The sequence below is a fragment of the Beta vulgaris genome, chromosome 6 (assembly GCF_026745355.1).
Source record: "Beta vulgaris subsp. vulgaris cultivar EL10 chromosome 6, EL10.2, whole genome shotgun sequence".
NCBI classification, from domain to species: domain Eukaryota; kingdom Viridiplantae; phylum Streptophyta; class Magnoliopsida; order Caryophyllales; family Amaranthaceae; genus Beta; species Beta vulgaris.
In genome coordinates, this window is record NC_079207.1 from 1,432,063 (window position 1) to 1,445,198 (window position 13,136).

Sequence of the window (13,136 nt, forward strand, 5' to 3'; positions counted from 1 at the left end):
ATGAAGGGGGGTGGGACGAAGGTGCTCTGGCACGACATTTAACAGTGGAAGATGGACGGTTAGTGAGGGATATCCCATTGAGTACTAGGAAGCCGAAGGACATTATGTTTTGGTGGCCAAACACGGATGGGATTTATACAACGAAGTCGGGGTATTGGTTAGGGAGGCTAGGCCATATTCGAGGGTGGATGGATCGGTTTGGTGGGGATAGGGGTGATGTGTGGTGCTCGATATGGAATCTGGGCGGACCGCCTAAACTGAGCCACTTTGTGTGGAGGGCATGTTCAGGAGCTCTCGCTACTAAGGATCGCTTGCGAGAGAGGCACATAATTCATGATGGGGAATGTAGTCACTGCCCATGATCAAGGGAGACTATTTGTCACGCAATTTTTCATTGCTCTCTAGTAGAATAATATGGAGGAACTCCCCTTTTGCTCACTATCTTGCTGATTTACCGATCACCTCATTCATGGAGGCTTTGGTGTGGCTGCGATCGAAGTTGGATAAGAGTGAGATGCTGGCGTGCCTGGGGCTAGCGTGGGCGGCTTGGAGTTACCATAACTCTGTTGAGCATGGCGAACCGTGGAGTAATGCAGAAGTGAGTGCGGTGGGGTTTTTAAAATTGGTGCACGATTATACGGGGTATGCTACTAAGATCCATGGCCAACGGCCACCATCTACTGTAATGTCACGGACGAGCTGGGTCCCCCCTGCTGAAGGATGGGTAAGAATTAACACGGACGCTGCTATGCTGGTGGGCGAAGAGGTGGGTGCTGGGGTTGTGTGCCGTGATAATACTGGCAAGGTGTTATGTGCTGCTGTAAAAAAATTTCGCGCGCGGTGGAAGGTGGTTCTGGCAGAAGCTATGGCTGCAAAGTTTGGGCTGCAGGTGGCTCAAAGGGCAGGGTACACCAAAGTGGAGCTTGAATGTGATGCTCTCAATCTTGCAAAGGCTATTGCGCAGAAGAAGGATGGACGATCTCCTTTGGATCTAGTGGTGGAGGATATTGTTTCACTTAGTTCACATTTTACTGATTTTTCTTGTTTTCATGTTAAACGGGGCGGGAATACTGTAGCTCATTTAGTTGCTCGCATTTATCCCTCTAATGGGGTGGAACAATGTTTTGTGGATGACGTTCCGCAGGGTGTTTTAACCTTGGCGGAACTTGATGTTGGTTAATAATATTTCTATCTGAGCTTTTCCCCTCAAAAAAAAAAGTAAGATAAGTTTAAATAAGATAAGATAAAACAAGATAAAATAAGTTCAACAAAATGTACTTATAGATTTCTCTACGAGAATGGATAATTTGGAGATTTCTCTTGCCTAATTTTAAGATCTTTGGGATTAAAGTGATGCTCATACTGATATATCATCACATACTGTCATACTGATAAATTAAAGCGGTATTGCTGGACAAATATCGAAAGCGATATTTAATACTCAGGACCCAATAAATGGAATTGTGGAAAGAATATTTTGCAAGTATAAAAAAAATTACTGAAAACGAAATATCTCATGAGAATTGGGATCCAGGCTGTCCTTAAGTTAGTCAAAGTTGACTGCAGTTGAAGCCTAACGTCCTTACCCAACCAAAGGCCAAATGGATTGTAGCTTTGTTAAACTGTCAAAACTTTTCTTTTCGAATAATGACGAGCACCTCAGTTTTTTGCAATGTGTATTTTATTTGGTGTCACCGTGTCACGGATCTGTTATTTTTGACACAGTTTAAGGCTATGTTTAGTTCACCTGAAATTTTCTCATATGAACTTATCTGATTTGAACTTATTTTTTATGATCTGATCTGATTTACAAGATCTCATTTTTTTAGATTTTTCTCAATATATAAGAAAAAGTATAGTCGTGTAGGGTCTTGTTTGATTCGTCTCAATAGTAATAATGATTTTTAAATATAAGCATGATCTGATCTGAACTGATCTGATCTAAACTTATTTTTTCTGATCTGATTAGATCTGAAATAAGCAAAAAATAAGGTGAACTGAACCAAAGGCCAAATGGATTGTAGCTTTGTTAAACCGTCAAAACTTTTCTTTTCGAATAATGACGAGCACCTCAGTTTTTTGCAATGTGTATTTTATTTGGTGTCACCGTGTCACGGATCTGTTATTTTTGACACAGTTTAAGGCTATGTTTAGTTCACCTGAAATTTTCTCATATGAACTTATCTGATTTGAACTTATTTTTTATGATCTGATCTGATTTACAAGATCTCATTTTTTTAGATTTTTCTCAATATATAAGAAAAAGTATAGTCGTGTAGGGTCTTGTTTGATTCGTCTCAATAGTAATAATGATTTTTAAATATAAGCATGATCTGATCTGAACTGATCTGATCTAAACTTATTTTTTCTGATCTGATTAGATCTGAAATAAGCAAAAAATAAGGTGAACTGAACATAGCTTAAGTCTAATTCAATTAAACTTATTTCACTCCGATTTTTCATCTACTTTCATCTTATAATTTTACTTCAAATAATTTAAATCAACTTGTTTCTATGCAAATTAGTTCAACTAAAAAGAATAAGGTCAAGACTACTAGTAGTAGTAACCCAATTTAGGAATGAGATTGGCTTAAAAGATGAGCTTTTATGTTATAGCAAAATATAAAGTTCAATTCCTACTCAAAGTATTTGGTAAGGATTGTATGATTGTACTAGTAGTACAGTAGTACTCATATTTCAGTTTGCAACGTTTCAAGAAAGCTATAATAAAGTTAAAGTTAGTTCTATATCCGACAATATAGAATAATAAAAGGATGATATATTTTCATGACTTTATTTTTACTAGAAAGAAAATCGGTATATTCATATAATCATATCCACCATTAGGCCTTATGGGCTTTATCCTTATACCGACCCTTCCAAATTCTGATTTACTCTTCTTCCTTTCTTTGTATGAAGTATATGATAGATTATTTGAAACATGTGATTTATCGGATGATTATTTGAAAGTACTTCCTCTGTTTTACTCGTACTCCTTCCGTTCCAATTTATTTGCTACATTTGCTTTATCACAAGAATCAAGGAGGGAGTGGGGACCATTGCCATAACAAGAATTAACAAAAAAACAAATAGGTAAATTGTGGGACCTATGTAATATATATGGACATATTTACAAAAACAAGGAGGGAATGATGACAAATTTGTAAATAAAGTGTGGGACCTTTGTACTATATATGAAAATATTTGCAAATGTAGCAAATAAATTGGGACACACCTAAATGGCAAAATGTAGCAAATAAATTGGGACGGAGGGAGTAATACTTTTTGTTTTATCAACTCCAACACTCCATCCGTTTCATTTTAATCTACACACTTACAATTTTCACGCATGCCAGTGTAAAACTTTGAGGACATGTATTTTTATCTTTGTATTTGTAAAAATTATAAAAAGTACATGTTAATAAAACACATACTAAGACGAATCTAGCAAGATTCCACATGACTATGTTTTTATTCACGTATAAATCACAAATGATGATTAAAGTACAATTTGTAAATAGTGTAAGGAAAATCATACAGATCTTGTTAGATTAGTCTCGACATATAATTTTAAAATATTAAATTTTTATACTTCTCAATTACAAGAAACTAGAAATGTTTTTGGTTAACAATATACATAATCAAGCATGTCAAGATCAATGTATCAGATATTTTGAGACAAATGAAGTATCTCTTTATCTTCAACTTTGATTGTATATTTTCTTAAATGTAATAAATTAACAAATGAGATATTATTTGATTTGTCTTTTTCAGCTATCAACTTTTAAAAATGCTACATATGCATAAGAAATTGTTCTTTTCGACACAATTCAATTCTGTTCAACTCGTTTTAGTTCAATTAAGTTATTTTTCTATCATAGTTTCACTTCATTTGAGTTCAACTTAAAAAAATACTCCCTCCGTCCCATAATATAGTGCTTGATTCCATTTTTTCACGGGAATTAAGGTAAATAGAATCTAAGAGAAAAGTAAAAACTTTTATTATTAAAATAAATATTGTGTGGAAAAAGGTGATCTTAGGAGAGAGAATGAAAAATAATTGGTGAAAGAGCATTAAATGCAACCCTTGGGTTGAATAAACAAAGCAAAAAAACTATTTTCAAGAAGCAAACAAATAATGATGACACGATTTTTCTAGGCAAATCACAAAAAATTATGGAATTAAATATAGAACCAAGCACTATATTTTGAGACACCCAAAATGGAAATGAAGCACTATATTATGGGACGGAGGGAGTACAACCTAAATCATGTTAAAAAATATTAATCAGAAAATAATGGGAAGCAATAAATGATAAGCCTAGGGATTAGGGAGTATAGTAACTAGTAATTATGAAGAGAGTAAGTACTCCAATTGGTTGAAAATGTAGGCCTAAAAAAACGAGTTAACTACCTAGTAAGGACCTAAAGTATGAGAGTTTTTTCCAACAAGGACCTCAACAATTTTTTTGATCTACTAAGGACCTCATATCTACTATGGTTACATTTTCCATCCAATATTTATTAACTTTGTTTTTTTTTTGTTTTAAAAAATTGAAATGGCCCCATCAACTCAATTATTCTTTATCTCTTTATATATTCCTCTTAATTTGACTTTAACTTTTTTTTTCCATAAAACTATGAGTATTTTTATCAAATTGGTACTTTGAGATACATTATTTGATCACATGAACGTATTTTAAAAAATTATCACATGTGTGTATTTTCAAAGATTTTCTTTAATCATATGAGTATTTCTTTAAATTTGGACTACTTATAAGTATTTAATAAATCTTCATTGACCATATAAGCCCTTTAGCTAATGTTATATATTCACCTCTATTTACATCTTATATATTCTTAGAGTAATTGTCTCAGAAGAACTCTAAAGAATCGATAATTATATCTCTCTCAATTCTTTACCTTTTTCTCTTTTCTCTCTCGACACTAATAAAAACTCGGGTCAATAGTTAATGAATTCATGCCACAACTATTCACAAAAGCGGGATAAAGGGCAAAAAAATAAGGGGTAAAAGAAAAAAAATACAGAAATATAAAGAAAAATAAGAACATGTATTGCAATCTAGTCAAAATAGTGGTTCATATTGTCAAAAAAAATTTATCAAAAAACACATACCCTAGTGATTTCTTTTAAATACTCGTATGGTAAGATGATTTTTGAAAAATACCCTTATACTTTGTATCATTATGTTTTTTAAATGCCCATATTGCGAGAAGCTATATTTTAAAATACTCATTTGGTAATTACTAATCAGACCCTACACAACCGTCCAACCCTTTGTCTCTCTCTCTTAAAATATATCATGTTTGTGTAGGTCGTAGCTCTCATCCACCATCTTTACAAATCCAAAATTTATCTTAAAAGTTAAAAAAATTTCCTCTTTAGCCTAATTTTTTCCAGTGATAGTGCAAATTTTAAAATGTATCCTCTCGTAATGTGGGCATTTTTAAAAAATAGTGATACTGGTATAACGGTATTTTTCGAAATTTTATCTTTTTTTAAAAAAAAATGATCATATGATCAAAGAATGTATCTTAAAGTACCAATTTGACAAAAATATATACTCATAATTTTACGAAAAAAGAGTTAACGCCAAATTAGGAGGAAGATGGAGAGCGATAAAGAATAACTGAGTTGGTGGGGCCTATTGGATGGAAAATGTAACCATGGTTAATTTGAGGTCCTTAGTAGATCAAAAAAATTGTTGAGGTCCTTGCTGGAAAAAACTCTCATAGTTTAGGTCCTTACTAGGTAGTTAACTCCTAAAAAAACAAACTAACCCCAAAAATCCATAGACTAGAAACGCTAAAACAATCTCCCAAAATTATAAAGGCTCCAAGTTACGTTGCGTATAGGAACAATGATGAGGCTGCAGCTACATAGTGAAGTGGCTACTTTTTTTTAAAAAAAACGGGTCCCACTCCTAAACAAAAAAAAAAAGAAAAAAGCGTGGGTGTTATACAAATCAGTGCAATATGACATGACGCGTGTCTAATTTTACAGCTGTATCCCAAACTTCCTCCGTCCAGTCCCTACCCTCCAACCAACTAACCGCTTACTTGCTACAAAACGGTGACAGCCCCCCTACCCTCTTTCCTTCTTCACCCCCTTTTTCTCTCTCTTTACCGGCTTAACCTGTCATCCTTCATCTCTTTCTGTTATCAGTATAAATCACCTCCCTTACCCCTCTTCACTCCGTTCCATTCTCTCACCTCTTCTTCCTTTCTCTCTCTTCTCATCCATTTCTTGTATATATACAACTTTTTTTCTACAAAGCTTAAGTATTAAGTTCTCAATTAAGTCCACCATATATATATATATATATATATATATATATATATTATCGTAACAAACAAGAAAAACAAAAAACGAGAGGAGATGAATAGGAATAATACCTGTAGTAGTAGCGATAATAATAACCGGAAAGAAGTGGACCGGATAAAAGGGCCGTGGAGTCCAGAAGAGGATGAGGCCTTAACAAGGCTAGTCCAAAAACACGGCCCAAGAAACTGGTCTTTGATTAGCAAATCAATTCCAGGTCGTTCTGGGAAATCGTGTCGTTTACGGTGGTGTAACCAGTTATCACCTCAGGTTGAACATCGTGCGTTCACACCTGAGGAAGATGATACAATTATCCGAGCACATGCTAGGTTTGGTAACAAATGGGCTACCATTGCTAGGCTTTTAAGTGGTAGAACTGATAACGCTATCAAAAACCACTGGAATTCAACTTTGAAGCGTAAATGTTCCGCCATGCTTTCTTCACCGTCTGATGAATTTCCCGGCGATTATCCTCCGCCGTTGAAACGCGCCATGAGTGACGGCGCTGACGTCATCCTCAAGAATGTCTCTGGTTTAAGCCTTAATAATAATAATAATAATAATCCAGGTAGTCCTGGATCTTCCGACGCTAGTGATTCCGGTTCGCATGTTTTCCGGCCGGTTGCGATTCCCGGTCCGGTGAATATTGGACCGGCGCCGGCGACGGATCTTAGTTTGTCGTTACCTGGATCGGATTGTTGTTGTGAAGGTTCGAACTCGGATTATGAACCAGTGATCGCTGTTTCTCCGATCCAGACATTTCCGGCGATGAATTCTCCGGCGATGATTTCGCCGACATCGGCGTTTAGTCAGGAGTTTGTGGCGATGATGCAGGAAATGATAAAGAAGGAGGTGAGGACTTACATGGAAGGGATTGAGATGAGTAATAATAATAATGGAGTTGGAGGATTCAACTATGGCGGATTTTGTTCGCAGGCGGCGGATGGAGTTATGAGAGCGGCGATGAGTAGGATCGGGATCGGAAAGATTGAGTAGATTCAACTTTTGTTGTTGATGATGATGATGATGATGAATGAGAGAGAGAAAATGTGATGAAGGAACAAATTTGTGAATTTTTGACGATCTTTTTTTTCTCTCTATATCTCCTCTGAAGCTGTTGTAGAGAAATAATTTTGAGTTTAGTGTACAGAAGAATGTGATCGGAAGAATAGCAGAGAGGAGATGATGATGAAGATGATGATGATGAAAGGATTAGATGTGGTTCAATGCTTCAAACTGAAACAGAACAAAAAAAAAAAAAGAAAAAAAAGAAGAGAAATCTACGTTTCGTTGTTAATTTCTTCTAAATTATTATATTTGTCTAGGTTAAATTTAATTAAAATAATCAAATGTGAAGAATGATTTGCAATCAAGTTAGTGGGAAATCACAAAGAAATTAGAGACAAATCACAAAAATGATGAAAAGAAAGCATTGTGCATTTGTGCGATTTTGATTTTGTGTTTATGTTCAGCTACAGTCCAAAAGTTCACATTTTTTTTAAAAAAGAAACAAAATATAAATTCTAAGGAAGAATTTTCAAACATGGGAGCTTAATATAAATTAAAGCAGAAATTATGCATGCAAAGCTTGTTGCATTGGTTATGAACTGTCATACTACTACTCCTAGTTTTCCTAGTAATTAAATAATTGATTCTATCTTTGGAAAGGACAAGCAATGTGTGACCAATTTTCAAACGTTGGAATGTTTAATTTTGTTGAGAAAGTACTTGTAAGATAAGTACCATTTGGAGTACTATGAGAGTTGGCTTTTATAATTGGAATTTTGGGATCCAAAACAAATTAAATTAACTCTAATTACTTGAAGAAAAATTCATATTTATACTTCATCCGTTTTCTTAAGATCTATGAACGATGTGGCACAGGTTCATCAAAAAATTTATGAACGTTGTGGCGTGTGTTGCACTGGCACATTCATATGATATTATGATTGATTTCACAAAAATGTTGTTTTTATCTCATTTTACTTGTTAGTAATTTTATATGTACAATTACCTTACTAAAATCTTAACAATTATTATCCGCAATTACAATTTAATCTTATGTATCTTTCGCAACAAAAAGAATGCAACTGAACGTATAATTAAATTGTAATTACAAATTGTATAACTCCACAAAATCAGTATTAAATAAATCCATTTAAGTAATTAAACTGTGTTAAGAATCTGTATATATCCTTCGCAACAAAAAGAATGCAACTAATGAATATATTACGTTCGGGGTAATGTTTATCTTTCTTTTGCCCTTATCTCTTATGTGGAGACAATTTTGAAGATTGAATAAAAAGATATTAGTGTTACTATTAATTTTAGACGAACGCAATAAGTGATTAGAAATAATGTTGGTCATAATCAGTGATACAGACTTACAGTTGGATTACACTTATTATTTTATATGGAGTGATCTAATCTGAAAGCAATATCCCCCTAAAGAAGGAATTAGAGCATAACCACTTTGCATTATACTACTACAAACGGGAAGCACTTTGTGTGTGGCTGTTGAAAAATTGAAAGAAAATATCATCAAGACTCAAGTGTATGACAACCGAAAAACAGCAATATGTGATAGTGACGTGCCTTTGAATTTTAAATACTCCCTCCGTCTCTTTTTATTTGCTACATTTTGCCATTTAGAGGTGTCTCAATTTATTTGCTACATTTGCCAACATTACTACAAATGATAATAAAACAAACATCCAAAAGTTCAGCCCAAAAAATTAGCCCACTTAATCAAATTCCCTAAACCTACCCAACCCACCTAACTCATTTATTACCCCACTCCTCCATTTAACCCACCCCAACCCCCTATAACTACTCCCTCCAAAACCCTAATCTCATAACTTCCGTCATTTTCTTCTCTCTCCTTCTGACTCTCTCTCTCCTTCTGACTGTCACTTTCCTCTCTCTTCTTCTTCTTCAAACCCTCAGATCTAGGGTTTTTTACTCCAAAATTGTTGAAAAAAACAGTAGATTAATTATCTACTCTTTTCTGCGATCATTATAAACCTAGATTTTGTCATTTTGGAGTGATTTCAGAAACGAGTCCCCTGTTTCTTCGGTATTTTTGAGTGATTTTGGGTATTTCATGGATGAGTTACTCCGAAATCAAAGAAACGGCTCTTTGATTTGATGGACGAGTTAGATGCGGAGGCTAAAAATTCTAGGGTTGCAAAAAAATCGTTGGATTTTGGTTCGTTTTGTTGGTCTTGTGGCGCGCCTTCAAGAAAACCACCAGATCTTGAATTTGGTGGTGTATTTGAGGGCAAAAAACCTGAAAAATTGGAAGATCCACCTCCGGAAGGCTTTAAATCATGGCGAGCTTACCTCTCTTGGTATAAAAACCATCTCGAAATGGTTTCGGAGAGTCCCCTTTCAAATTTTGACTCAGATCGGTCCACTCCTTAACTTAAATCTTTGTTTTTAAAATTTTAGGAAGTTTTTTTAACTTGCTTTGCCTGTGGGGTTGCGTTTGATTAGATTGCATGTTTAGGTTTTTGTGTTTTTTTCATGTTTTAGCCTCGATTTGTTTATACGCATGTTGTTTATGCCTCGATCTGTTTATAAATTGTTTATTTTGCCTTGATTTGTTTAATTTCTGTTTATTTTGCCTTGATTTGTTTAATTTCTGTTTATTTTGCCTTGAGTTGTTCTGTTTATATGATATTTTCCTTGATCTGTATAAAATGTTGATTTACCTTCATTATGCTGTTTATATGATATTTTCACTTGATCTGTTAAAACTGTTATTTAGCCTTGAGTTGTTCTGTTTATATATGATATTTTCACTTGATCTGTTAAAACATGTTATTTAAGCCTTGAGTTGTTCTGTTTATATGATATTTTGCCTTGATCTTATATATATGTTGATTTTAGCCTTCATTAGTGCTGTTTATATGATATTTTCACTTGATCTGTTAAAACATGTTCATTTAAGCCTTGAGTTGTTCTGTTTATATGATATTTTGCCTTGATCTGTATATATATGTTGATTTTAGCCTTCATTAGGTCTGTTTATATGATATTTTCACTTGATCTGTTAGAACATGTTCATTTTAGCCTTGAGTTGTTCTGTTTATATGATATTTTGCCTTGATTTTTAAAACATGTTGATTTTAGCCTTATTGTTCTGTTTATATGATATTTTGCCTTGATTGTTAAAACATGTTATTTTAGCCTTGATTGTTCTGTTTATATGATATTTTGCCTTGATTTGTTAAAACAGTTGATTTTAGCCTTATTAGTCTGTTTATATGATATTTTGCCTTGATTTGTTAAAACATGTTATTTAAGCCTTATTGTTCTGTTATATGATATTTGCCTTGATTTGTTAAAACTGTTCATTTTCCTTGATTAGTTCTGTTTATATGATATTTTGTTATATATATGTTCATTTGCCTTTATATGTGTGTATTTTACCTTGATCTGTATATATATGTTGATTTTAGCCTTCATTAGGTCTGTTTATATGATATTTTGCCTTGATTTGTTAAAACATGTTCATTTACCTTGATTGTTCTGTTTATATGATATTTTGCCTTGATTTGTTAAAACATGTTCATTTACCTTGATTGTTCTGTTTTATGATATTTGCCTTGATTTGTTAAAACATGTTATTTTCCTTGAATTGTTCTGTTTATTATGATATTTTGCCTTGATTTGTTAAAACATGTTCATTTTCCTTGAATTGTTCTGTTTATATGATATTTGCCTTGATTTGTTAAAACATGTTCATTTTCCTTGAATTGTTCTGTTTTATGATATTTAGCCTTGATTTGTTAAAACATGTTCATTTTCCTTGAATTGTTCTGTTTTATGATATTTAGCCTTGATTTGTTAAAACATGTTCATTTTCCTTGAATTGTTCTGTTTTATGATATTTAGCCTTGATTTGTTAAAACATGTTCATTTTTCTTTGAATTGTTCTGTTTTTATGATATTTAGCCTTGATTTGTTAAAACATGTTCATTGAAGCCATAACTTGTTCTGTTTATATGATATTTAGCCTTGATTTGTTAAAACATGTTCATTGAAGCCATAACTTGTTCTGTTTATATGATAGTTTGCCTTGATTTGTTAAAACTTGTGCATTTGACCCTTGATTAGTTCTGTTTATATGATATTTTGTTATATATATGTTCATTTGCCTTTATTTGTGTGTGTGTGTTGGTGTGATCCTCTATGATGAAATAGGATGTTACATCCAAATAGTTACTCCATTTTGCATTTAATCAGGGTAAAATGAATAGAATTGTAGTATAAAGAATTGATGAGGCATTTGTGTTATATTTTGGTTTTTGTTTGGCTGTCCAATTTAGTTTTAATGACATATACAAAGTTTACATGAGAGGTGCACTATGTTCCTCAATGATGAATGAGGTCAGATGATTTATACTAAGGACATTATGCCTTTTAAGACCAGTATACTCATGTTGCCACCAATTTTTTTGTGCTCTTCTTTTCAACTTTTCCTCTGTTTTAATAGCATGTGTTGAGTAATATGGATGAGTGGGGACTCCCTGAGAGGAACTTAAATCATGCCTTATCTGTGTTTTATTGAAATTGGCCTTCATTATCATTTTGTCTTAAATATGATCGAGAAAAAAATGAAATCTAATTGAAGTTTTTGTGAAACAATGTTCAATTTGATTTTCTTTTTTTCTCGATCATTTGTTTGATACAATGATACCCTGTTTTTTGTTGTTAACCTCACATGAACTTTTATTTTTACTAACTGTTTTTTGCACTACAGTTTTTGTAAACCTAACTAAACTTGAACTTTTATTTTTACTAACTGTTTTTTTATGGATGATATATCAAGTGTTTTATTTTTTAACTTAACATAACCCAACATGTTTACATATTATAAATGTAAGATTTAGTACAAAATGTTTTTAACTACATATACAAAATGTTTAACAACCTATATATGTTGTATTTTACTTACAAAATGTTCTTGCACTCTAATGCCCAAAAAAATTGGCCTTCAAATGCCCATTGGTTGCTGTTTTGCTTTATATTATCCCAAAACCATCATCTGAATCTTCATCCCCATAGTTTGCTTCTTCTTGATCATCTTCAAGATGACCTTCTTCTGCCCATTTTCTGCTCTCTTCTACTAATTGTGGGCTAATGACAATACTTGTTGGTAACTCACCCCTCCTCTCAAGTGATTTCTTCCCCATATGTGGTATGTGGTAATTGTTGTTACCCTTAACTATTAGAGTCTCCTTCATCACTTGTTGTAGAGTTAACCAAATGTGATTGCATAGCTTAGGATCATAGTTGTCAAATGACTTGTTCACTGCCTTCACCAACTGTTTCACACTCCTAGGTGCTATTTGATCTTTTAAGGTTTGAATTGCATTAAAAAAACCAAGATCTAACACATTCATATCTGGTGACTGTGCTGGCTGATTGATTAATCTGATATCAAAACCATCTTTTTGTGCTTCCAACATGAACTGCTCATCAGTACTTGCTATGTGTGGCCTTGCATTGTCTTGGACAATCCATATTTGCTTGCATCCATTATCTGGCCACTTGTTTCTTATAGATGGCAGTATGTGATTTATGAGTTTCTCCCTTATGACATCTTTTGTGATGCTTAATTGAGCTTTGGTTTCAATCACCCCAGCATCTCTGTTACAACTTGACCTCTTTGCTGCCACCTCTTCTATGAATGGGAAGATTCCTATCTTCCCATCAAAACTGACCTCTCCACTTAGTGCTATGTGTGGCCTTGCTAGTGCAGCTATGAACATCACTTTGACAATGA

The 13,136-nt window shown here is 33.5% G+C and overlaps 2 protein-coding genes across 2 annotated transcripts; one reads left to right on the forward strand and one right to left on the reverse strand.

The window, feature by feature from the left end:
* The first annotated feature begins 6,197 nt into the window (after positions 1-6,197).
* Positions 6,198-7,791, forward strand: LOC104894888 (transcription factor MYB44). The gene has a single exon (XM_010681243.4). The coding sequence runs from the start codon at positions 6,401-6,403 to the stop codon at positions 7,337-7,339; it is 939 nt and encodes a 312-aa protein (XP_010679545.2). The 5' UTR covers positions 6,198-6,400; the 3' UTR covers positions 7,340-7,791.
* A 4,581-nt stretch (positions 7,792-12,372) lies between these two features.
* Positions 12,373-13,122, reverse strand: LOC130591717 (uncharacterized). The gene has a single exon (XM_057395471.1). It carries the CDS (start codon positions 13,120-13,122, stop codon positions 12,373-12,375), a length of 750 nt encoding a protein of 249 aa, XP_057251454.1.
* Between the last annotated feature and the right edge of the window lie 14 nt (positions 13,123-13,136).